This window comes from Equus przewalskii, chromosome 14 (assembly GCF_037783145.1).
Source record: "Equus przewalskii isolate Varuska chromosome 14, EquPr2, whole genome shotgun sequence".
NCBI classification, from domain to species: Eukaryota; Metazoa; Chordata; class Mammalia; order Perissodactyla; family Equidae; genus Equus; species Equus przewalskii.
Window position 1 is genome coordinate 42,164,121 of NC_091844.1, and position 27,492 is coordinate 42,191,612.

The 27,492-nt window shown below is 33.9% G+C and overlaps 2 protein-coding genes across 6 annotated transcripts in view; one reads left to right on the top strand and one right to left on the bottom strand.

The window, feature by feature from the left end:
* The window catches only part of FANCL (FA complementation group L), a 78,692-nt gene extending 65,236 nt beyond the window's left edge, over positions 1-13,456 (top strand). For all 4 annotated transcript variants that reach the window (XM_008526609.2, XM_070573884.1, XM_070573883.1 and 1 more), the window contains 7 exons: positions 6,615-6,765; positions 9,092-9,175; positions 9,671-9,716; positions 9,796-9,877; positions 10,970-11,086; positions 12,484-12,555; positions 12,914-13,456. In XM_008526609.2, the coding sequence (XP_008524831.1) occupies positions 6,615-6,765; positions 9,092-9,175; positions 9,671-9,716; positions 9,796-9,877; positions 10,970-11,086; positions 12,484-12,555; positions 12,914-12,949 (588 nt within the window). In that variant the 3' untranslated portion in view covers positions 12,950-13,456. The remainder of the gene's footprint in view (positions 1-6,614; positions 6,766-9,091; positions 9,176-9,670; positions 9,717-9,795; positions 9,878-10,969; positions 11,087-12,483; positions 12,556-12,913) is intronic.
* VRK2 (VRK serine/threonine kinase 2) overlaps positions 12,992-27,492 on the bottom strand; it is a 95,140-nt gene continuing 80,639 nt past the window's right edge. Inside the window, exons 11-14 of one of the 2 annotated variants that reach the window (XM_070573882.1) lie at positions 26,661-26,827; positions 21,336-21,497; positions 17,817-17,991; positions 12,992-13,359 (exon numbers count right to left, since the gene is read on the bottom strand). In XM_070573882.1, coding sequence (XP_070429983.1) covers positions 13,328-13,359; positions 17,817-17,991; positions 21,336-21,497; positions 26,661-26,827 — 536 coding nt within the window. In that variant the 3' untranslated portion in view covers positions 12,992-13,327. The remainder of the gene's footprint in view (positions 13,360-17,816; positions 17,992-21,335; positions 21,498-26,660; positions 26,828-27,492) is intronic. The other variant, XM_008526611.2, reaches the window with a different exon arrangement.

The following is a 27,492-nucleotide window of genomic DNA, read 5'->3' on the forward strand; positions in this document are numbered from 1 at the left end:
GTACATCCTCAGCCATGGAGCTAATAAGACCATCTTCATCTGCCTCCCTACTTACTGGCTCTGCTTCATAAGAAAATGTGACACCTTTTAAGCTTTTTAGAATAATGATATAACCTAGTTTTCTGATGGCTTATTTTATTTGTTAAAAATGGACAAGAATAACCAACCTGACCTTCCCCTGCCTGTTTATTGGGGTACTTGATTCACGCACAACTCCCAGCGTAAAAATTGGCAAGCATTGCCAAAATAGACTGTGCTTCAACATTATAAAACTAGTCAGGAAATAGAACAAGCCTTTTAGGTTTTTTGTAAGGTCATGACACTGTGATCTTTGACCAGACAACTTTCTAATGATTCGTGATCTCAAGGTTTAAATGCCAGATTTGTCATACTGAACAGACTGTTCTGAAATCTTTTCATTTATGTTTGTTCAGAAATTTTTAGTGAGTCAGTGGAGGGCTCCCACATACAGATCTTTTCGCTGAGAAGCCCTTATACAAAACAGTCCAGGTATTCTGATTTCAGTGCAGAGAATTTCATTAAGTGCCTTAGGTGAACCTAATATTAGATTGATCTCTTAATAGCTTTATGCCTGCTCTTTTCAAATCATGTAGAGATGTCTATTTTTTTTCCTCGAGATTAATACATTCTTTTTATTCTTCTGACCTTTGCTTTTCACACAGGAAGATTGGACTCCATATCAGGGAATATCTTCCCTGTTAAACTTAGCCCTTATGCTCCCTGTGCATGTGATGTTGTAGAGGTACTTTTCCAATTTCTGGTGTTTATTCTCTGCCTTTTTTTCCTGTTATAGCCCTACCCGACATAAAACTAGACAGACAGATAGACAGACAGACAGACAGATAATCTGTTGTAGTTGGTATGCCTTCAATATGGGCTCTTGCAGCAAATCTTTGGAGTAGATAGAGTAGAATGTAGAATGTACTCTTCTCACCTTGTTCTATATTTTCTAACTTTCTCAGGATTTCTTTCTTTTTTTTCCTTACTTTTTAAGGACAGAAGGCTGTTTAGCATCCTGTCCTCTCTCACCACAGCAAGGCTTAGGTGAGAGGCTTCTACGTCATTATCTTGGTTTCTGGGATACTTTTCTTCTCTGTAAGACAGTTTATTGCTGGACACTAACTAAGTCTCTTGTGTGTTTATCTTGTTTTTTTTTTTCTCTAGATGTTTTTCAGTCTTGTATTTTTGTTCCTCTGTTTTATTTCTGTTATTCATGGTATTGTGTGTATGTGCAGTAAAGGATGGCATTTTCCTTCAATTAGTAAATCAACCAGTTAACCAGTTGCAGTGTTCTGGGTTTAATTTTTGGATCTTCACCGCATTTAAGCTATATTATTACTATGTTATTCCTGCTAGGAATTTGTGGTTCCAGACCTATTCCAAAAACTCAAACGTTTTGGAAGACTGAAATTTTTCCCCATGTTTTAGAAAATAATCATAGTTACTTCTCCTTTTAATACAGGAGGGTATAAAATGTAGTGCAGTTATTTTGATTCTGATATGGAAGTTCTTTTGATTAAAGAGAATGATTATTGTATGTCGAATCATATAAATTATATTTAATGGATATATATTTATATATAATTTGATAATATCTGTTTATAAACGAGAATTGGAAATAAATGGGAATACATTATAGTAATTGTCACCTTGAAATATAGGTACTTTTAAATAGACAGGATTATCTACTTTATGGATTTTCAAACAGTTATATTTAGAATTCTTGAGTTTTAGAGCTGGAAGTCACTTTAGAAGTTATCTACTGCACATCCACATTTATGGATACAATGTTAAGGCTTCAGAGGTTGAGTGTGTCTTGGTTAAGATCAAATACTTTGTTACCATCAAGATTAGAGCTGTGACCTCCTGGCAAACTGGGCGCTTTTATCTCTAGATCAGGATCTCAGTGTAGTTCTGACATGTGGTTGAAATGTTAGTTTTGTTGAATTAAGTTTAGTATATTTTTCACTGTACTGTGTACATCATGAAATGAAAGGATAGCTAACAGGTCATTTATTTCTATTTCTGCATATGCTTTTTTATAATTATACAAATAATACATGTTATTTTAGGAAATATGGAAAAGTACAAAGAAGAAAATAAAAATTGTCATAAAAAGGGTTGTTTTTTTAAAACCACACAAACTAGGATCAGTAAAGCATTGGAGCAAAGTCATCGGAGCCAAATCAGAACAAAACCACTCTTGATTATTCTGGAATGGGTTAAGGAAAGGATCATGGTCTCATAGGACCTACACAATGCTCACCTCTTTAGTGAGGTTCTGTAATAAAGCAGAAACTAACAATGGGGATGCTGTAAAGAGAAGGCAAACCATGGGACTGAGCTACCTCACTTTTGAAGGAAAAGCTACTCTGGTGAAAGCAAACCGCCAGCTAATATACCTCATTTTTATCACCATCTCCTAACTCTGAGGCTTTGGCTTATCTTTCTGTCTTACCCTGAAGTTTTGCAATTAGAGATATAATATCTCAACTTATGAGACTGAGTATTTTTTATTTGATCATGTGTATTTTTTTCTTTGGGGAGTTATCTCTTTATCCCCCATTTTTTTATTCATATTTATTTTTTAATTGATTTTTCAATAACCCTTTTATATTAAGGGTATCAATCCTTTGTCTAATATGGTACAGATATTTTTAGATTTTCTGTTTCCTTTAATGGGCTGTGAACTTCTCTAGGTCAAGGACTATATGTCTTATAATCATGGCTATTAATTTTTAAACATATACCATATGCTAAGTACTTACCATGCAAAAAATTGAAATTCGACCTCTACCCTACATAGTACACAAAAATCAACTCAAAATGGACTCCAGTCTTATGTTTAAGTCTTTAAACTATAAAACTCCTAGAAGAAAACATGGGTGAAAGCTTCTTGACATATATGACACTAAAAGCATAGCAAGAAAGCAAATATAGACAAGTGGGACTACGTCAAACTAAAAAACTTTTGAACAAAAAAAGAAACAGTTGACAGAATGAAAAGGCAGCCTATGGAATGGGAGAAAACATGCCAATCATCTCTGTGGTATTGAATTAATATCCAAAATACATAAGGAACTCCTTCAATTCAATAGTAAAAAAATCAAATAACCTGATTAAGAAATGGACAAGTATATAAAAAGATGCTCAACATCATTATCAGGGAAATGCAAATCAGAACTAAATGAGATGCCATCTTACATCTGTTGGGATGGCTGTTATCGAAAAGACATGAAATAGCAAGTCTTGGTGAGGATGTGGAGAAATTAGAACCCTTGTACACTATTGATAGGAATGTAGAATGCTTCAGCAAATATAGAAAACAGTATGAGGATTCCTCAAAAAAATTTAAAGTGTAACTACCATATGATCCAGTAGTCCCACTCTTGGGTACATATCCAAAAGAATTGAAATCAGAATCTTGAAGAGATTACCTGCACTCCTGTGTTCTTTGTAGTATTATTCACAGTAGCCAAGATGTGAAAAAAATCCGTGTGTCCATCAACAGATGAATGGATAAAACGTACCTATGGTGTGTACATACAGCCTCAAAGAAGAAGAAAATCCTGCCATTTGTAACATCGTGGATGAACCTGGAGGACATTATTCTAAGCGAAATAAAGCAGTCATAGAAGGACAAATACTGCGTGATTCCACTTATGTGAGGTATCTAACATAGTCAAACTCACAGATGCAGAGAATAGAATAGTGGTTGCCAGGGGCTAGAGACTGGGGGAAACTAGGAGTTGTTCAATGGGTATAAAGTTTTAAGTTATGCTAGATGAATAGCTTCCAGAGGTCTGTTGTACGAACATAGTGCTTACAGTTAACAATACAAGATTGTGCACCTCAAAATCTGTTGAGAGGGTATATCTCATGTTAAATCTTCTCACCAAAAAAACCCCATAGAGACACAAAGAAACTTTGGGAAGAGTTGGATATGTTTATTACCTTCACCGTGGTGATGATATCGTGGATGTATATATATGCCCAAACTCATCAATTTGTACACATGAAATATGTGCAGTTCTTTGTATATCAGTTATCCCTCAATAAAGCTATTAAAAAAAACCCCAACATACTGTCCAGCAATTGGATTATTATGTGTGCATCTCATGATCAGTGACTGTTTTATTGTAAGCAAAGAAATTATAGTATCAGATGGGCAGATACAAAGTCAATGTAATTACAATGTAAATGATGAGTTTTAGAGGGGCTATGACTAAAGGAAGAAAGCTCAGTTAGAGGGTTGTTTCGTAGTGTAGGTTAGACTAAACTTAGATTCCTGGCTTGGCTAACAGGGCTTCTTGTATACCCTTTCCCCCAGAAAAAAAAACAGTAGAACCAGTAGGAGGGGAAGATTTCTCTTGGAAGTGATGAGCTCAGCCTGGAGCGATCTGAATTTGATATGCCTGTTAGATAGCCATATAGAGATCACCTATATGAAGATGGCTGAGTAGTTTTGAAATTCTCCATCTGGCCTAAACAAATATAGGATGATCATAGAGAAGATGGTTACTGAAGCTTGGAGTAGCAAATATGCCCATGGAAAGTATTTCAGTTTACTCTATGTAGACATACCAGTGTATACATATTAAACAATGTTAATTGCAAGTCATGATAATGAACTGTGGTTTTAATCACTAACAATAACATAAAACAATTTGCAAGCTACTTATATATAATGTTAGCCTTAATAAATAGAATGATGAAGGTCATCAGTGATTATTTTTTTATGTCATGTAGTTTATCTCAGTTGACTTTAGATCTATATTGAACAGCTTTTACAACTTATGTTGCTATCATTAAGTGGTGGTATTACAAAGAAAAAATATCACTTTGAGAACTGCACTTAAAACTGTTTTATTGTAAACCAGGAAATTATAGTATCAGGCTTGCAGAATACAAAACTCAACTTAATTGCAATGGAAATAGTGAGTTTTAGAGAAATATGACTAGAGGGGAAAAAATCCAGTTAGAAGGTTGTTTTGAATAGTTTTAAGCGGGAAACTGATATGTTCAGGTTTACATTTTAGATAGGGTACTCTGCAGTAAGGTAATTGAAGTCAAGGATGGCAAGTCTGGATGTGGAAACAAGAATTAGGGGATTATTTTAATAGTATATAATACTGCTAGGGTAAATAGAGTTATCAAGAAATACATTGAAAATAGAATCAGGTCTTATGTTAACTTAATGAATTGATTATGTTTAAAACAAAATCCACAGAGATCACAACTGGTTTCTTATCTAGGTATCTAAAGAATGGTGGTGCATTTAGTGAAAGGGGAAATAAAGTGTAGCCCATAGTAAAAAAACAAAACAAACAAAAAAAAAAACCCAAAAAAACTCAGGAGTTTAGTTTTCTGATTTCTGGATTCTGGCATCTAAACTAGTGGGTAAGCATGGTATACCAGAAGAGAATAGATATTGTACCTTTAATATCCTAAAAGGTTATTTTCAGATGTTAAGCTCTAGTTTCTACTCTTATACATGTTTCTGTGTATAGAAGGTTGGAAAAGTTGAAACTAGCTTTGTGAAACTGAGCCATGAATTCATACAAGTGTAAACCCTGACTGAAGTGATGAAATGGTTTTTCCTTAAGTACATAAGTACAGAATACATGTTTAAGGGAGCAGGTACTTTCTTTTCGTCTTATTCAGGAGGTATCATATTCTTGCATTGTTGGCTTGTATGAATTATTTTGGGTGAATACATTCGTAGTATTTTCAGTGACTTCTTACATGTTTTTCTTATTTGAAACAAGTAAAACTAATTTTTTAAAACTTTTAGTTTTGATTGCTTTTTATATAAAAATATTTAGTAAATAGTTGTATCTTTTGAATATATCACATTATTTTATGAGAAACTCTTGACTTTGAAAGTAAATATAAATTGATTTTTAAAAATTAGTGATAATTTTAGTTCTTATCATTTAATAAAAATGTATTTAAGTTACTTTGCATAAAGGATTAATGTCTGAAATACTTAATTCAGAGCTTGGCTTAAAGTGTTAATATCAAAAGAAATCTTGTTTGTAATTTCTGTTTGAATTCTTAAAAAATGTGTAAAACCTTTTCATACTCTGCCTAATTAAGTCTGCACAGTTACTTACTAATAATGTTTAAAAGTAATTTAATCAAATTACAAACAGCACTGCATTTAACTGGATAACTGCAGCAAAAATTGAAAATATTTTCATACTAAAATTGTATAGACACTATGGCCAATATATATTATATACATAAAGTTTTACATACGTATCTTCTTATATTAGTAATTACTATTCCATATGTATAGTACAAAATGCATAATAAAAATATGGTTTTTAAAAAACCTTTCTTTCTTGATAAGGTGCACAGTCCAGTGACAATCAAAAAGGAATTCTGCTAATGCAAATGGAGGTGAAGAGATGTGAAGCTGGGAGAGTTGACTCTTGTTTCCTAGAATCTAGTTTTAACAGAAATGAAAGAGCTTAAAATTTCTAAATTGAGTTGTATTTTACGGGAAAGATTATCTGCTATTGATAGAGTGTCTTACGACTGTATGTGTCATGCAACTGTTAATTCAGCTTTCATCTGTCTTTTCACAGAGCTCCTTAATAAGCATTCATAGTCAATTTTTGGCAGCATTAGAATCACTGAAGACATTCTGGGATGTTATGGATGAAATTGATGAAAAGACGTGGGTACTTGAGCCAGAAAAACCTACACGGAGTGCAACAGCACGAAGAATTGTATTAGGTAGGGAAAAAGAGGATTATTGAGGGTTTTTGTTTTAGGTGTTTGATTGTATTTTCTATTATGTAGGAAAATGAATCTAAAGATGACATCAGACTCTTAGATGAGACTTTTTATATAAAGTCAACTACTAGAACTTTTTGGGATGAACTGTGATTTCTTTTCTTACTATGTATTTAAATGTAACTTTCAGGTGAAAAGGGCAGGTACTAAGGTGTTTCATTATAAAAGGTGATGATCCAATGGAAGTCACCTTCAGAGATAGTGTTTAATTAACTTTTAATTAGCACAGAAATAGTGGAGCAGGTTTTTCAAAACTTACATTACTTGGGATAAAAAAAGCTATGTGAGAAATAATGAAGTCTTCATCTGTGAAACTAGACAAGATTAGTATGACCAAATCTGGGAACTTTTTCTGACGAAAGTATAGAGGGGTATCTAAGAACCCAAAGTGAGCCATGCATCCACTGAAGAGTAAACAGAAAGTACAAAGTAATAATTGGATGTATTTTAAGTATTTTATTTACTATAAATATGTGAAATTAATGAATAAGATGTGGTATAACCATAAATATCATCCTTGCAATATTACTATATTCTTTTACTGTAAAATGATTGTTTTATGTGTTTTCATTATGAGCAAGCAATACTTGAAGTCAGTTTTAGAATTCAACCTCAAGATTTTAGATGTTTTAAACTATATTTGAGTTCCCACGAAACACTGGATTAGATGGTTATAAGATACCTATTTCTATCTTTCCTCCCTTTTTTCCTAGCCCAACTAGATAAGTTGTTAAAAGGCATATATTCTGAAGGATATTTTGAAATTCTGATGTGAATCCTATCCAGATTAGTGAGCAATTTGTGTATTTTCTGCGCAGGCATACTAGATTATTTGGGAGAAAAGAAGTGACAGGTTCTTAGGAGAAGAGAAAAGTCTAACTGTGCAGCAGCTCTGCAACCAGTATTGTTACTTACCCACTTTGAAGAAGTCTAACAGTATTTAATTTGAAATAATTAACCAATTTTGATATGTTCGTGAACAAGTAGATAGTAAGATGAAAACATTTTCTTCAAAGAAGTGTAGTAATTTATTATCTTCATGGCCCCACTAAGATTTTTATTTTTATCAGGTTATGGTTAAATATATCTTTTATTTTATTTCTCATGTTCAGCATAATCTGATTTTTATTCACTCTCTTTATATTTACCTTTTAGCTCCTTTTTTGTGCCTTCAGGCATTGATTTGCCTTTTTAGGACCAAGTTTTCACCAAATTGAGTGAAAGATTAGTTAATATAGCCATTGTTGTTAAGTGAAAGTACTTTCTGGAGCCATTAGTAGATGACATTGCTAAAGGCTAACATGGAATTTGTGTTCATGGTAAAGAATGCTTTAACAAATGAGATTATAAGTTAACTTCTTGTATTTTTGTTTTTCTCATTGAATGACTTGTAGTCATTTTTTATATTACTTGATTACCTCTTTTTGGCAGATCTGTAATAATTGTATTTATGTTGTTGCCAACCTTAGCCAAAGGTTAATTCTATAGTGTATAGAATTTATCAAGATATTTTTACCATGAACATGAAATCCAAATTGACCTTAACAATTATACTATGTACCTTCAAACTATAGCAGTAACATTTCTGAAATTTGTACTATACTCTTCTACGGTTAAAATTTATAAAAGAGTCTAGTGCCAAGTAGAAACAGCTTTTTCTTGGATTCTGCAAACTAGGTTAGTTGTTGTTTTTCTTAGTAAATTAACAGTTTCCAATTTAATATGAATTGAACACTTTGTTAACTTACAGAGGAAAGCTGCACATGGAGCAAAAGAATTCAGAAATGTTTTTATGAAACTCAAATCTTAAACATGTTTATTTTTACCATGTACTGTATTTCTCGTCTTTTACGCTTTACCAAAGTTCTATTTCTTTTCAAGAAAGTCATAAAAAGTAATTTACATCATCATTTCTAAAACTTGTGATATGTGATTCTTTTTATATTAAAAATCTTTATCACCCCACAGAAAAATTTTATTTAAATTTTAGTAGAATTCTGACTAGAATTTCAATCTAAATTAATTATACTGACTTATATATTGACTCTGTTTTTTGAAACTTGGAATCCCCAAATCAAAGTCATGATCATAATTTCAAAATGTACTTTTAGTTAAATATAATATAGTGATATATATAAACTATTTATAAAACATTTGGTTAATCTTTTCTTGGGCATACAATGAAATAAGTATTCAGACACATATCCTGTACTTTTTGTTTGTTTGTTTGATGAACTGTCCTAAAAACTTTACTATTTTATTCTAGGGAATAATGCTTCAATAAATATAGAAGTAGACCCTATGCATCCGACTATGCTTCCTGAGTGCTGCTTTCTTGGAGCTGACCATGGTGTGAGATCTCAGCTTTAAATGTTTTTAACAGAATCATAAAATCCTTGTCTGCCACTTTTAAAATATGATTCTAAAATATTAATATATTAATGGTAATTATTTTAAGTGAAAATGTCTCATCATTCTGAACTATGTACTTTTGTTTTTTAATATGATATATATGATTTAGATTTTTCTAATCAATTAAGAAACAAATTCTATAGTTAACAATTATTTATATTTGAAAGTTGCTAAGAGAGTAAAAGTTCTTGTCACAAGAAAAAAAATTTGTAACTGTGTAGTGACGGAAGTTAACTAAACTTGTGGTAATCATTTCACAGTATATACATATACCAAATAATTACGTTGTACACCTAAAACTAATACAATGTTGTATGTCAATTATATCTCAATTAAAAAAGAGAAACAAATTCTATGCCTAAATGTGACTTTACAAAATGAGAGCAGCAAGCCCTAAATTATTAAACTTTTTTTTTTCTTTAAATATCTGAAGTGGTAAAACCCCTGGGAATTAAGCTGAGCAGAAACATACATTTGTGGTAGGTATCTTTGCAATATAATTGTTACTTTTCTATGATTTTGCAAATTTAATAACATTTTTTTTCCCAATGCTTTCAGGGATCCAGAAAATAGTCTCTTACAAAATTTGAGAGATGTTTTAGAAATTGATTTTCCAGCTCGTGCTATCCTGGAAAAATCTGTAAGTTTTATCAGTACTTTGATATTCCAAGCAGTGTTGCATAATGAAAGTTAAATGTTCTTCTTTTAGGCACCAGAGAAAAATGAGGCTGAAAGGGAGGGAACTGGAAGAATTTTATCACAGACTTCTGAGCTGCAAGCAATAGTTGCATCAAAGAACTTATTAACCTTTGATTGGTGGTTATAAGTGTACTTTTTTCATGGTCTTCCTAGTAGTAAAGTGATTAATGACAGATATCTTTATTATTGAAAATAGGGGGAAAGGTCCAAAGTAACATGAGATATTTGGATTTTTTATACTATCTGCTATGGATGACTGAAATAAAGTTCTAATTAGCTTGTTGTAAGTGTTTGTGAAGGATGGCAGTACAGTTTTTCAAAATTGAATAAACACCACTACATTGCAAAAATAATAAACTTACAATTGATTTTTGACAAAGCTGCTAAGGTTGTAGACTACTAAAGTGGTGGGGATATTTTTTTCTTTTTCCTTTAGTTACAGAATTTTGAAGTTTAGTAATCACTAGCTACTGTCAATTCCTACCTTTACATACTACAGTGGTATTATAGTATACAATATGAGAAAATTACTTAAGCTGAAACATCTTATGAGCCCAAAATAGAATCTGTTTTTTAGTATATCTATGTGTATTATTTTTTGGATGAAAAAGGAAGCACTGTGTTACAAATAGCTTTTCTAAGGTGTTAAATAGCGATGTGACTGGATTTTCTCTAATACAGGCATACTTCACAGAGCTTCCAGGTTTGGTTCCAGACAACCGCAATAAAGTGGATGTCGCAATAAACTGAGTCACACGAATTTTTTGGTTTCTCAGTGCATATAAAAGCATTGTTTACACTATCCTGTAGTCTATTAAGTGTGCAGTGGCATTGTCTAAAAAAAGGTGTTATCTGTGAAGCACAGTAAAGCAAAGGACAATAAAACGAGGTATACTGTGTGGCAATATAATTACCTTTATAAAAAACATATTTATCAAAATTTAATATTGTCTCTGCCATATTATTCATTTTTTCTTATCTCACCTTGTGTTTTAAACACGTATGCTCATTAAATATTTCTTTTCTTTTGAAGGATTTTTCTAGGGATTGTGGAATTTGTTATGCCTACCAACTTGATGGTGCCATTCCTGATCAAGTGTGTGATAATTCCCAGTGTGGACAGCCTTTCCATCAGATATGCTTATATGAGGTAAAAGTAAAATAAAACTAACATTAGCAAGACTTTTTTCAGCTAACACAACATAGGAAGTATGCATATCTGAAATATACAGAATCTAAAATCTGTTTAGTCAACAGTGATCTCCTTTTTTGCCATTAGCTCCATTACCAGTTCATTCCAGATGCTTCATTTCTTCATCGTGGTTACTAATGAGTGAAGAAATGTCCTAAAGTATCCAAGGGGGGAAATGTATCCAGAATATTTTCATGGACTGCTTATTGAAGCATAACAAATTTAACTGGTGGTACATTTCAGTAAATATCTCAGGTAACCACAGCACAAACTCTGTAGACTCATTCAGGTGGGAGTAGTGGTGTCAATAAAAGGGAAATAGCACTATGGAGTATCTATTACTTTTCAGGCTAGACTTAAATATAGAATAAATCTAATAATCCTACTTTTGATATTGAGAAGAACAGATTTTATGATCTGAGTATCTCATAGCACTCTGGGTCAGTGATGTTTTATTTACTACTTATTTACTATATGTGAAGTCTGCTTTCATTCCCATCTGTAGTCATTTGCTCTCTAAAGCATTCATCTTAGGGCGCAGTTGACATATGATTAACTGTGTATCTGTATACAAAATACCTTGCAGTCATATGGTGCTTTCAATTTTCAAAGTCCTCCTTAATATCACCTCCTGATTTTTGTGATTAGAAATAGCAGTTGATGCTATCTGAATTTTAACAGTGGAGAACTTAGGTGGAGATGTCAATTTACTTTATATAAAATCATAAAATACCAGATCTAATTATAGAGACATTCTTAAGGGAAGGTGTACTTTCTTTTGTAATAATGAATATTCATTTAATTTTTAAAAATGGACTTCCTCATGCCTATAATTAATGGATTGAGAATTCCCCCACTATTGGTGACTAAGAGCAGAATTAAAACCTATAATTAATGGATTGAGAATTCCCCCACTATTGGTGACTAAGAGCAGAATTAAAACCTAAACTTTCAAGGGTCTCTGGTATCTTTTACAGAAGGAGTTCTTAATTTATGATAATGGATTTAGGTAGGGTCTGTGAATCCCATGGACTTGTGTGCATTATTTTTGTGTATGTCTGTTTTAGTGGTAGAGAAAGTGCATAATTTTCATCAGATTATTAAAGGGGCCCATAATTTGGTTATATGCGAGTGGTATAGACGTTGAAATCCATGTTAGTTTCCCCTTGTTATTCAGCATATCAGTAATCTGGTATTGGCTCAGGAACTGTTCCCCTTACTGTTGCAAAAGGAAATTAAGAAGGTAAATCTTCTATAATACATTCAAAAAGAAAGGAAATGATATTTGGAATATCTGTAATTTGTAATCATCCTGATATTGCTCCCTTTCTTTGTCATCTTTTTAAAATTTTTAGTGGTTGAGAGGACTGCTGACTAGTAGACAGAGTTTTAATATCATATTTGGTGAATGTCCATATTGTAGTAAGGTAAGCAAATTATTAATCACATTTCATAAAATATGCCTAGCTTTTAGTAATGTATTTTATAAGATAGATAAGATAATATACTATATAGATATCTAAACCTTTTTAAGACCTCTGTTATCCTATGTATTAAAAAAAAGTTTCTGTAAGATAAATTGTTCCTATTAATAACATTTTAATTTTCAAATTGCCCCTTTGATCAAAAACAGTTAACCACTTGTCTAGATTTCCTAGGTGTTGTGAAACTTGAGGAAAATATTTTCCAAACCCTACCATGACACCATATCTAGTATAAAGCAATTTTATTTTTCAGAATGTCCAGAAACTTTCTTTGTTAAAATATATTCTCTCTTTTTATAAGCCAATTACCTTGAAAATGTCTGGGAGGAAACCCTGAAATAAGAATGTAACATTTCTGTGAAGAACTGGAAACTGTAAAAATTGTCAAAAGGATTTTATTTGATTTCTTCAGAGAAAATATAAAGCAAGACATACTAATACCAAAAGAAAAAGAATGATGAAGCCATAATAATACACATCTGCCTTTGTCTCTTCACTAAGAGCAAACTGAGTAAGCCAAAATCCTGTAGAACTTTCTAAGTCTGTGACCTCCATACCAGGCGTAGAAGCATATGTATACCAAGTTGGAGATCTTGACTTGTTGAATATATCTTCACTGGTAAAATCTGGATGGGTTTCATAAAATGAATTTGGGAATTGTATGCCACTAGATTTTTGTGGAGAACTTTTTCGTTCATTCAGAAATTCTTGAGACTTACAATATTTTTGTCTTCTCCTTGTGTTTTCCTATGGGAAAATATATACAAAGTGTGTTAGGTTTGAGTTATCCAAGTGTTTACTTTGTGTACTCTTAAGAGTGCTAAATAAAACTTGTTACACAAGATTGAGTTTTTGTGTTTTTGTTTTTTTCTGAGAAGTTACTTTTTGTTCTGGATCTTGAGAGTTTATAAAGTACTTACTGGCATCAAACAATCAAATCTGGTTAATTTGATTGATTCTTTAAACCATTAAGTGAGCCATCTTTCAAATATTTTAATCTAAAAATAGGATTCAATATGAAAACTGAATTTTCTTGGCAGTACAAAAACTAGGCTTAATGGGGGTGAGATAGTCATAATTAGAAAGATTTTTAGTCATTAGTAATTAATACAGTGATTCCAGGGGAGCCGAGGCACCAGAGCAAAATGGTGGTGTGGCCTCAGCTGTTGGTCTGCAGTCCTGCAGCCTTCTGCCCGGGTTCCACAGATTGACATCTTCCAATCACAGACCTCAAGAAAACAGCTAGTTAAAATCCTTATTTGTCCAGACAGTGGATGCAACAAAAGCTGCTTACTCTAATCTAGTCAAAAAGAAATAAGTAGTCTATGCAAATTACAGTTTCACAACGTTAAACCGAAATGCTTAGAAGAATACAACAAAATTTGTCAAGAGGTGTTACACACCAAAGATTCATGAAGATGAACATGAACCTTGTGCTTTGGTGTGGGGACTTGGAACACATGGTATGGAGAGCAGGATCAAGCTGTCCACCTCTGAGGGTATGAAAGAGGCTATCCAGCCTTCACAGAGGTCATGAATACGCTCAGAGTAAATCAGGAATTTGTGGGAGGCAGAAGCAACATGCTTCCCTCTAGGAAGAATCAGCTGTGTTAGAGTTCAGATTCTTGAGTGAGCCTGTCACCCAGTCAAGACCTAAGAAATGTGAACTCACGTTAGCAACTCCAATCAGGAACTGTGATGCATGGTGCAATTACTGTTTAAATAGCAAAATAGCAGTTTTCCCCTAAACTGATCTATAGATTCAACGCAACCACAATCAAGATCCCAGCAGGCTTTGCAAATGTAAAGCATACTAAATAGCTAAAATAATCTTGAAAAAGAACAAAGTTGGAGGTCTCACACTTCTCAATTTCAAAACTGACTACAAAGCTAAAGTAATCAAGACAGTATGGTACTGGCATAAGGACAGGCATACAGATCAATGGAATAGAATGGAAAGTCTAGAAATAAACTCTCACATCTAAGAGCAATTGGTTTCTGACAAATGTACCAGTGCAATTCAGTAGGAACACATAGGCTTTTCAACAAAGATGCTGAGACAACTGGATATCCACGCACAATGATGAATTTAGACCCCTACTTCACATTTTATACAAAAATTGACCAAAAATGAACTGTAGTCCTAAATGTAAGAGCTGGAATATAAAACTTTTAGAAGAAAACATGAGAAAATCTTTGTGACTTAGGGTTAGGCAGAGTTTGTAGACAGAACACTGAAATCATGCTCCACTAAAGAAAAAAATGATAAATTCCCCCAAATTAAAAACTTTTATAATTCAAAGGACATCATTTAAAAAGTTAAAAGACAAGTCACAGACTGGGAGAAGATTTTGCAAATCATTATGTGGTGTATCATAGACTGATTTGTGGATGCTGAGCCATCTTTGCATCCCTGCGATAAATCCTACTTGATCCAGGTGTATTATCCATTTAAAGTATTGCTGACTTCAGTTTGCTAGTATTTTGTTGAGGATTTTTGCATCTATGTTCATCAGGGATATTGGCCTGTAATTTTCCTTTCTTGTGGCATCCTTGTCTGGTTTTGGTATCAGAAATAAGGCTAGCCTCATAAAATGAGTTTTATGAGTCATAAAATTAGAAGAGTCGAGAAGGATTGGTTGTTTGGCAGAATTCACCTGTGAAGCTGTATGGTCCTGGACTTCTGTCTTTTGGGAGGTTTTTGATTACTGTTTCAGTCTCCTTATTAGTAACTGATCTGTTTCAAATTTTCTATTTCATGATGATTCAGTGTTGGTAGGTTGTATGTTTCTAAGAATATATCCATTTATTCTAGGTTTTCCAATTTGCTGGTGTATAATTGTTCATAGTAGTCTCTTATGACGCTTTGTATTTCTGTGGTATCAGTTCTAACATCTCTTCTTTCATTTCAGATTTTATTTGAGTCCTCTCTCTTTCTCTTGGTGAGTCTAACTAAAGGCTTGTCAATTTGCTTATCTTTTCAACAACCTAGCTCTTTGTTTCATTGATCTTTTCTATTGTCTTTTTAGTCTCTCTCATTTATTTCTGCTCTAATCCTTATCTCCTTCCTTCTGTTAACTTTAGGCTTCATTTGTTCTTCTTTTTCTAGTTCCTTGAGGTGTAAAGTTAGGTTGTTTATTTGAGACTGACCTTGTTTCTTGAGGTAGCATTTATTGCTATGAACTTCCCTTAGAGCAGCTTTTGCTGCATCCATAAATTTTCGTATGTTCTATTTCCATTTTTGTTGTCTCAAAGTATTTTTTGATTTCTAATTTCTTCTTTGACCCATTGGTTGTTCAGTAGCATGTTGTTTAATCTCAACATATTTGGGAGTTTTCCAGTTTTCTTTGTGTAATTAATTTATAGTTTCATACCACAGTGGTCAGGAAAGATGCTTGATATGATTTCAATCCTCTTAAATTTATTAAAGACTTGTCTTGTGACCTAACATATGATCTATCCTGGACAGTGTTCCATGTGCACTTAATAATGTGTATTCTGTTGCTTTTGGGTGGGATGTTCTGTATATATCTTTTCAGTCCATCTGGTGTAATGTTTCCTTATTGATTTTCTGCCTGGATAATTTATCCATTGAAGTGAGTGGAGTATTAAAATCCCCTACTATTAATGTATTGCTGTTTATTTGTACCTTTGTCTATTAATGTTGGGTGCATAAATATTTACAAATGTTATATCCTTTTGTTGGATTATAACCCCTTTATCATTATACTTTGTTTCTTATTACAGTCTTTGTTTGTTTTGTTAAAGATTGGCCCTGAGCTAACATCTGTTGCCAATCCTTTTTTTTTTTCTTCTTCTCACCAAGTCTCCCCAGTACCTAGTTGTAGGTTCTTCTAGCTCTGCTATGTGGGACACCATCTCAGCCTGGCTTGATGAGCAGTGCTAGGTCTGCACCCAGGATCTGAACTGGCAAAACCGTGGGCTGCTGAAGCAGAGTGCACACACTTTTAACCACTCAGCCACCACGGGGCCGGCTCCTACAGTCTTTGTTTTAAAGCCTGTTTTGTCCAATGTAAGTATAGCTACTCCAGCTTTCTTTTGATTTCGATTTGCCTCGAGTATCTTTTTCCATCCCTTCACTTTGTGTATGTCCTTAAATCTAAAGTTAGTCTCTTATAAACAACATATAGATGGATCTTGTTTTTTAATCCATTTAGCCACTCTGTCTTTTAATTGGAGAATTTAGTCTATTTACATTTAAAGTAATTATTGATAGGTATGCACTTAACTGCCTTTCTGTTGTTTACTGGCTTTGTAGTCCCTTTCTGTTCCTTTCTTCTTCTCTTGTTATCTTCCTTTCTGTCTTGATGACTTCCTTTAGTGGTATACTTATATTCCCTTTCTCTGTCTTTTTTGTGTATTTACTATGGGTTTTTGCTCTGTGTTTACCATGAGGCTTACATATAAAAACATATCTATAGTCTATTTAAGTTGATAACAATTTGATCCTAATAAAGCTCAACATTTTTACTTTCCCCCCACATTTATGTTTTTGACTTCACATTTTACACCTTTTGTATCACTTAACTAATTATTGTAATCATAGTTTTTACTACTTTTGTCTTTTAACCTGCATACTAGATTTATAAATGATTAATCCACTATCTTAACTATATATTTACTTTTCCAGTGAGATTTATATGTTTTCTTGTTACTAATTATCAAGCACTCTTTCAGCTTAAAGAGTCCCTTTAAACTTCCTTTTAAGGCCAGTTTACTGGTGATGAACTCCTTTAGCTTTTTCTTGTCTGGAAAACTCTTTATCTCTCCATGAATTCTGAGTGATAACTGCCACATAGAGCATTCCTGGTTGGAAGTATTTTTCTTTCAGCACTTTGAATATATTGTGCCACTCTCTTCTAGCCTGCAAAGTTTCTGCTGAAAAATCTGCCAACAGTCTGATGAAGATTTTCTATGTAACAAGTTTTTCTCTTGCTGCTTTTAATACTCTCTTCTTGTCTTTCTTTAACTTTTGACATTTTAATTATAATGTGTCTTGGTGTGGGTCTCTTTGAATTCATCTTATTTGGAACTCTCTGAGCTTCCCAGATCTGGATGTCTTTTTCCTACCCCAAGTTAGGGAAGTTTTCAGCTATTTTCTTCAAACAAGATTTATGACCCTTTCTTTCTCACTTCTCCTTCTGGGACCCCTCTAATGCGAATGTTAGACTGTTTGATGTTACCCCTTAAGCAATCTTCCCTTTTTTTCATTCTTTTTTCTTTTTGCTGCTCTGATTGGATGAGTTCCACTGCCTTGTCTTCAAGTTGACTGATCTTTTCTTCTGCTTCATCTAGTCTGCTGTTGAACCTCTCTGGTGTATTTTTCGGCTCTGTGAGTTCGATTTGGTACTTTTGGATCTGCACAGTTGGAAATGGTTGAGGTAAATTTAATGTTATCTGTTTTTTTATCACAAAATATAAATAAAAATTAAATAATTAATGTAGTGGTTCTCAACTTTTTACATGCCATGGCAAGTTTTACTCAATCTATGTGCCATATAGTGGGTAAGGGACAAGGCTGTACAACCAAAGGAGTCTCCCCTGGGGCAGATGTTGTGGCATGTCTTTTGGAAACCTACAGATACAGAACACCCACAATAGACTGAATAGAATACTGATATATGCAAGTTTCAGGAACTGCTTCTATGTTTTTTAACGTCATTCCTGTAGGCCAAAGCCCCAAGAATCAGCTTCCTGCTCTGTTGTTCTCTTTCTGCTTCACATTGGTAACCTGGCCTGTCCTCTCGTACCATTTATCAGGCATACATGTTGGAAAGGAAGAAGTAAAACTGTTCACAGACAACATGAGTGACTATGTAGAAAGTCCTAAGACTGTACACAAAACTACTAGAACTAATAAGTGAATTCAGAAAGATCCCAAGACATAAGGTCAATATACAAAATGAATTGTATTTATAGCAGCAACAATTGACTAGAATATGAAATTTTTTAAAAATTACATTTACAGTAGGATCAAAAAGCAAAATATTTAGTGATAATTTTAATGGAAGATGTGTCAGATATCTGTACTGAAAACTATAAAACATATTGACAGAAATTAAAGAAGATCTACATAAATGGAGAGAAGTATCAGGTTCACGCATTAGAGGACTCAATGCTATTGGGATTTATTCCTTCTAAACTAATCTTTAGATTTAGCGTAGTTCCAATCAAAATCCCCTTGTGCTTTTTAGTAGAAGCTGACAAGCTGGTTCTTAAATTTTAGGGAGAGAACCAGGACCTAAAATGGCCCAGGAAAGGGTTGAAGGACTTGCACTACCTAATTTCAGAACTTGTTGTAAAGCTGCAGTAATTGACGCAGTCCTGGTGTTGGTGTAAGGACAGGCAAATAGATTGAAAGAAGAGAGAGTCCAGAAACAGACCCACACTTACATGGTCAGCTGACTTTTGAAAATGACTCCAAAGACATTTAGTTAGGAAAAGGAAAATCTTTTAAATAAGTGGTGCTGGAACAACTGGCTTTCTAGATGGAAAAGAATGAACCTCATGCCCTACCTCACACGATACCAATAATTGATCTGAGATGGCTTATAGACCCAAACACAAAAGCTAAAATTAACACCTTCTTAAAAACTATATAGCAAAATAACTGTGACCTTGACGTAGGCAAAGGTTTCCTAGGTTTCTTTACTGAAAGCTCCCCCAAATTTAAAGAAAATAATTGATAAATTGAACTTCAAAGAAAAATAACAAATAGCTTCTGCTCATCAGAGACACTGTTAAGTAGATGAATAGGCGAGCTGCACACTAGGAGAAGACATCCATGATACAGATATTGGACAGATTTGTATGTGGAATATATAAAGAATTCCTGCAACTCAATAAAAAGACAATCATCCAAATAAAAATGGATCAAAATACTTGAAAGGACACTTCACAAAAGAAGATGTATGAATGGGCAGTTAGCAGATGAAAAGGTGCTCAAATTATTAGTTATCAGGTCAATGATAATTGGAATCACTGTGATATACTAATAGACACAGGTTCGAATGGCTAAAATTAAAAAGATGGACAACACCAGATGTTGGGGAGGATGTGGAATGGCTGGGATTCTTATATGTTAATGGTGGGACTATAAAATGGCAATTACTTCTCCACTTTTTATAAAGTTGAACATACATCTGCCCTATGACCCAGCAATTCCATTTCTCAGGAGAAACAAAACATGTCCATAGAAGGACTTGTGTCAGAATGTTCACTGCAAATATTCCGTGCTGGCTAGAGCCAGAGGCAGGCCATAGGTGTCCATTAATAGGAGAATGGAAATGTGAATTATGATGCAGTTATACAACGGAGTACTACTCAACAAGAAAAAGAACAAATTACTAATCCATGCAACAATACGGAATAATTTCAAAAAACATGCTGAGTGAAAGGTGCCAGACACACAAGAGCACTCGCCATTTGACTGCGTGTATCTGAAACTCTGGAAGAGGCAAGACTAATCTAGTGAGGAGAATCAGAATATCAGAACAGTGCTTATCTCAGGGAAGGGGATTGACTGAGAAAGGGAACAAAGAACCTTCTGGAGTGATGACATGTACACACATGTATCACATTGCCACCCCCAATTAAAATATGTCAATTTCTTTGCTTGGAACCTGGGCATCAGCAGTTTTATAGTCCCTCTCTACACCCAGACATAGGCAATTCTGGTGCACAGGAAGAGCTGAAAAAGAGCACCTAAGAATCTCTAAATTTTATCACCAAGCAAATATTTGTCTTTAATTTTACAAATGGGAACTGTAAAAGATGACCATTCAGAGATTCCTTTATATCAATTTAAAAATAAATGATGGTACTTTTATTTTATAATGGAATAAGTGCAAAAGATTTCTCTTAGTACTAAAAAAGCATCTCTCTAGATAAACTTGTGTGCTTGTGGGTTGAATGAGAAATGTCTAAGTAGTATGCTTCTAATTTTTGCCTTGGCTGCCAAGAAGTTCAGAGCCAAATTCAGTGCTCAGTTTAGTGATTAACATCCCAGCTGCCTGATAGACCAGTTTTTTTGAGGGGCAGGGAGTGAGAGATAGAAGGTGGGGTCATTAAATTATCCTGTTTTACATTGTAAACTACTTCAAATCATCTGGGGAAAATGATGGTGTATAAATCATATAAAATGTTGGCCGTTTTGAAAAATTTTTTCCACTGCAGAGATAAATACTTTGTGTGCTTCTCCTTGTCAAAATAGGTTAGATTAGGAAAGACTTTTGCTGCTGGTTGAATGAGTCATCTGCTAAAGGTGAGTCGCTATCCACCCAAACAATCGAATGATGTAAAAAACACATCATTTTAAAATCCAACCATATTGACAAGGAAACTCTTCACTTACATTTGATTATAAGGGTTAGACTGGAGGAACCAATGTGAAAGTATGCAGTGTGTTAAGAGTCCCTAATGGATAATAGATGGCATAAAAAATTTAAGTGCACTTCATTACATTCTTAGGCTAAAGAAAGGAATCAGATCTGTACGAAAATGTGCTCACTGTCATTCTGTTTCTATGATAACTGGTGTCGACTGCTTTGATTTTATCCACAGGATAGGATATTTTCTGTCCCTTCTCATTTTAACAAAGCCATAAAACCTTGGCCCTCAGGAGAAAGTAAAACGTCTTTATTCCCAAAGAGTATATTCTAATGTAACATTAAGGGAAAAAACAACAACAAAAAACCTCTCACCTGAGCTGTTTCATTGTTAAGCAATCCAATCAGCTTCTCCTCTTTTTGCACTTTTCTCCATGTTGCACAGGACTCAGCACTTCTCTCTCTGTCGGCTTTTTTTCCTATTAACCTATTTTGCATCTGATTGACTTCCTTTGTTGCAGCCTTTTGCGAATCAACCTGTTGATAGAGAGTAAGTAATAATATATAATGAAAACTTTTGACACTGGAAAAAAAAATGCAGTCATGTCCAGATTCTTGAAAATTCTAAACTTGCCAAGCTTTGAAAAAAGGAAGAAATAAAGAGGAAACCAACAAATGGATGTTAGAGAAAAAATATAGTAGTTGGCAAGATCCAGAGCCTTTCTCATCAATAGGACAAGACCAATTAAAATTGGTGTCACTGTTGTGCACTCTTTAGAAATTATCTGTACAGATAACTTGCTTATTGAAAACGGCATTTTTACAGAAAACTGTCACATTTTAAAACTGCACATGAATTCCTTATTAACCTTTGCTGGGAGTGGATCCAGTACATCTTTTTAGTTTAAATTCTTATTAATTAGAATCTTAGTTTTCTATCATTGAAGTGAGCCTAATTAATGTGTAGCTTATGATGTTGCTTACTTTTTTATACAGGTAATTTAACCTTTGAGCAGATGAATAACAGTTTGTGTCATTTAATACTGTGTATCAGTACCAGAGGTTAAGTTCTACAACAAGCCTGCTGTCTGTAAGGTTTCTCGTTCACGCCATGGTGTCCCCAGAGGGATGAGTGACTTTGAATAACCTTCAAGTAGACATGGCAACAGAAGGGCAGATCCCCCAGTCCAGCTAGAAGATTGAAACCCACAGTGAAGATCCTTATGTGAAGTGTTTGTACAGCAGCTTCATGTTTACAGCAGCTGAAAGTGCCATCACCTTTTTTCATCGGTTAAATAGGGGGCAGAAGATGGGAACAGCACAAGGGGAAATAATGGAGTAGCCAGTGCCAAAATGGAGAATGAATTACATTCGCTGGGCAAGCAGACCTTTAATTTGTAGTCTCTCAATTTTTAGCTTCTAATGCCAAGTATGTTCATTCCTTTCCTTTAAAATATGGTGGTGTTTGGTGGCTAGGTCTAAGCTGTCACCACACCACTCTTTACTAACCCCTCCTCCTGGATCCCAGCTTCTTAAAGGATAGCAAAGCCATTGCTTTTCAGTAACCTGAAAATTGGAATTGTTTCCTAATCACTCAGGGGTTCTTTATTTCCACCATTCAACTCTCCAGACTACTGGGGAAATTCATGTGTAACCACCTTCGGAGCCACCCTTCCAGTGAAGTCATCTTGGTAATACGTGCTCATCATACCACTAGTGTGAAACAACGAGTTTCCCAAAGCTGTTGCACACAGGTTTATCCTCAAAAAGCACTGGTTTGCCAATCATGGTGAAAATGTATTCTATGATATAAAAATTAGTTGAGATATTAATCGGGGTTTTTAATGCCTCCTATATGTGAGGCACTTTAGATATAACAGTTTTTACCTGGGAGCCTCTGTTGTACAAACAAAATTTGGTCTAGTATATTCAGTCCTCTGTGCGGCTTCCTAAGAGATGATGCCTCCTGGATCTCCTGTCTGTTGGCCGGATGGTTAGGTTGCACTGCCATGGACACTTCTAGCTAATAAACCAAATGACACCCAGTTTATGGGAAATTTCTATGTCTAGGGAAACTTAAAATGGTAAGAGTGAAGTGCAATGATTAACTCTTAACTGTGAACGGAATAAAACTTTTTCTCAAAGATATAAAATATAGAAAACACTCTGGGCATCCCATAATCAAGAAGAAGGATACTATCTAAATGTGTGTCATTTTCAAGAAAGTGGTTGGCATTTCACACTATTGTACAAAATGAGGAATACTTTTAGACTTCTAAAATTTGATAAGCTAAAAAATGTACTTATAATTGACAATTTACATTTTACTTTTCTCAAACAGAAAATCAATATGAAGACACTTCAATAGAATTATTTTGAGAATTAAAGCTCAAGAAAGAATTTTATCAATTTCTAAGTTCAATACAAAGATTACTGCTACCAATAACAATATATTCACCCTTGGATTTGCTGTGGGAACCTCAGATTTAGGGTGAATGAAGGAACAAACTTTTACTGGTCTGAGATGTAAAATAGCTTGAACATTTTAGTTCTGACAGTTACGCCTCTGCTCAGGTAAAGCATTTAGGAAGGATAGGTGGCTCCTTATGCCCAGGCATCCATACTATTACAGTATCGATTCAGGCATCATAATACGGAGAGAGAGAGACTGATAAACTGATAAAAAGGTCCTTTACTGGCTCTTGAAGAAACAGCTGATTCAAGGGTTGACTTGGGATAGTCAGTAATGCTGGTTTTCCAGGTTCACTTTAGCATTCTCATCTGGGAATTCTGGAGCTTTAGCTCACCTCAATGAGCATTCTTACTGAAATGTGGTTTCCTTCAGTGAATTTTGGACATAAATCCCAGTGGACGGCATAAATAGACTGTGGTAGCCCTGATGATAGATTCTTCCAACTTGACAGTGCAACCTCAGGAGCCGTCAGGACTACTAGAGAGTGATTTTAGCTATACATACCATCATTTTGATCGAGCCAAGTCCCCCAAAAGATTTGCTTTTCAGGAAAAAATATCAATGTCTCTACTATCTTGACAAAAATTCATTTCCAATTTAACTCCTGTAACAGTATTTGAGGATTTCACGAAGGCTCATTTTACAGGGAACAGTTTATGATACTTAGTAAAACCCAGTATTGGAAAAATACCTCATTTTTCTTTCGCAAAAAAAGATGCTGTAAGTTTGCCGAGATTCTTATGGTGATGTGCTATTTTCTAATACCTAACCAAAACATATTTTTGTTAAGAATACTAAATTTAAGAGGCACAACCACTTATTCTGAGGGAAATAATATTAAAAAAATATTATTCATAACTTTCCTTTGAATACCGAGTCTTAGAAACATTTTATTTAGCTACTTGTATACGTTTTCTGGTCCACTGACTTCTTTTTAAGTATCTTTGTTCAAAAAGTACAAGCCTAGAGTTCATTCACTATTCTGTTAGATAGTATAGCGTAACAAAATGTATAGTGACAAGTATAAAGTCCAGTGTAACAAGTATAGAGTATATAGAGTAACAAGAAATGTTTTTAGTTACTTAACAAGGGGCCTCTATCTGTGACTAAAAAAGAGAGAAATTTCGGGCCATGTGATTGATACTCATTCTGGACTTAAAATGATTTTTGTTATGGCAGCAATCAATGGTGGAAACTATGCAATACTGGTATCATTCAGGGGAACTGAGTACAGGACAGTTTATATTGTCATACTTTGCTTTTAACATTTTCAACTTTGGTTTTTGCAGCGTTACAAAATCTGTAAACTTTAAGAGTAAAAATTAAAACACTTAAGTTTTAGCCACATATGGTGAACCTATATGTTATACTATAATTATTAAGCATATTTGTACACTTAAAATACTAGAGAAATAAAGTCATTATCCAATAAATATTGATCCTCTGTGAAATATATTCTCAAATCATCTTATTGTCTATATACTGAGGCTGATCATATTGTTAACAGAAATTAACTAAGGTCTTAAGAATGCATATTATTCTTAGTGTTTTCTTTTTACTCATAATCAGAGTGTTCTAATCAAAAAGAAGAATAAAACATTTTTCATTGAGGTTTATTGGAAAAAATGTTTTATGTTTTATTCTTCCATATAAAAATCATTTCACATAAACATCCTTTGAATTTGATGAAACTGAAAATTCTGGTGGATAATAATTAGCATTTTATATCAGAGGATATAGCTATCGGTTTTTAAAATGGCTTCTTTTATATTTCAATTAAGTTTATGAAACTGAAAAACTACAAAAAGGAAAAAAATCTACTTAAATTAGTAATAGATTAAGGGGTGACCATTATTGCAAGGGAACTACTATGTCAAGGAAATGGCTCTTTGTTTTGTTGCAAAAGTGATAAAAACACTAAAGTCAATAAAACTGTTAAAATAAGTCTCAGTAATTACCAAGATCAAAATCCAGTGGCTTTTTATTAAACATGAACTTTTGTTCTGCCTTCTGCAATACGTAAATAGTGCTGACAATTGGTTTGTGAGGCACTTGCTACAATAAAATGTAATTGTATCATGAGAGAAAGGTGACAATCAGGAGATCATGAAAAAATTACATATTCTCACTGGTAGTTAATTAGCCATGCAAAACCTCCTCAAACAGATATTCTCTTCTATTAGGAATGATTACTATGCAGGCCTACAGATGTCAATACCACAGTCATTCAAATACTTCTTTCCCTACTAATTGAAGGTTGTAAAGCTCTGGTGCCAAGGTTTTGCTTCCAAAGAGCTAATTTATGACTAGAAGGATATTTTATGTCTTCAGTTGCTGCAGCTACAAAATTCAGCAAATCAGAACCATCTGTGCATTGATACTTGACTCACCATTCATCTAGCAGCCTATCAGTCACATTAGTTCGCATCCTGCATTCTTGGCTCATGAACACTTGTGATGATCCAAAGTTCACAAGAAATACTAAAAATGAATGGCATCCTGACCCTACCTTATTGTACATGCATCAAGAAAAAAAGCCCTCCCCATTTTTTTTGCATATGGATAGTGTCAAGGAAGAAATGGACATTGAGTTGCCTGTCCAGTAACATTGCTGACATCAATCTCAGGCTCCTCGCTCCTAAAAAAGTTTTAAGGTCCAATTCTTTTATATTGTTTCAAGTTCTAATTCTTTTTTTCTTTTTAAGTTGGTGTGAGGGAGCCAGCTGAAAGATAGCAAAGTAAAGCAGAAGGTGTAACTTTTAAAAAATAACTTTCTTGAAAGATTTGTTTGTATAGATTGAAATATTAGCACATACAAATAATCTGGTTAAATCTAAGAATATGGTTATCACCACCAAATTATGGCCAAACTATAAGCAAAATTAGAGAGCAATAACTAAATAAAATCTGAAGAAAAGCAGCAAATAGACATTCTCATGAATAGTCAGATTACCCTTTAATCTTACATGGTCCTATCTTTATGACATCCATGACTGCTTTATTTCTTTAATAGCACACAACAGGCCACAGATCCTACTGTTTTGTCTGAGAGACAATAGGTCAAAAGAAATTTTAACAAAATTCCTTGGGGCTGAGTTAGGGGAAATAGGAATTAAATATAATAAGAAACTGGGTTGTCAGACTCATTTTGAGACATAAAACAACTTCATTTGGTGGAAAAGTGTCACAGAAGGAAATCAGGGGATCCCAGGGCCCCCATTACTTACTTTTTGATTGTGTGGAGTATGCACATTTACAGTCTCTCCTTTAGTCGAAAATTCCAGTGGTCCTAAAGGTGTTCCACCTGGGTTCAGAATCTTCTTGAGCATTTGATAGTTTGGCTTTTCATCATATGCTAAATTATGAGCACATGCCAAATATTGGGCTATTTCACCTGTGAAGTATTGTTTTTTTACATGTCATTCATAATTGGCAAGAATTGTCAAGACTCCAATAGCCTCAAAATCTCTTTTATTTCTCCCTTACACATGCATATATATATATACACCCACACATACACATCCTGAAGAAACTAAGAAAGAACAATTTGATGAAAAGCACTTTTTAAATGATATCCAAAAATGACTGAAATATAGTGACCTACAGATTTGACAAGTGTGAGAAAGTGGTAATTTTTTTACATATCTTTGTTGATATGCTTACAATTCACTAATCTTATCAAAGGAAGCAAATTTTAAAAATGATAGTGATTTTGATTTATGTGGTGTAACTACTAAGAACTACATGGATAATATAGTAGACCAGACATGCTTCATACTTTTTTTATGTTGAAGTTTTAGAAATTCAGTTAAGAACAAATGTTACTTATAAATGTCCTTAAAGGAAAAAGAATCATTGCAAATTTTAATTAAGGCTTGATTTTGAGATTATAAGAGTACATTTAGAAATGACATTGAATTCTACGTTTTCAGCCAGGATTGGTTTCAGAATTTGCCAGAGCTCCCTCAAGTGCCCCCTGCCTAGCTAGCCCAGGGCCTTCACAGCGCAGCCTTCCTGGTTCAGAGCAGAGGATAAGTTGCCACCTTTATTTTTTCCCAA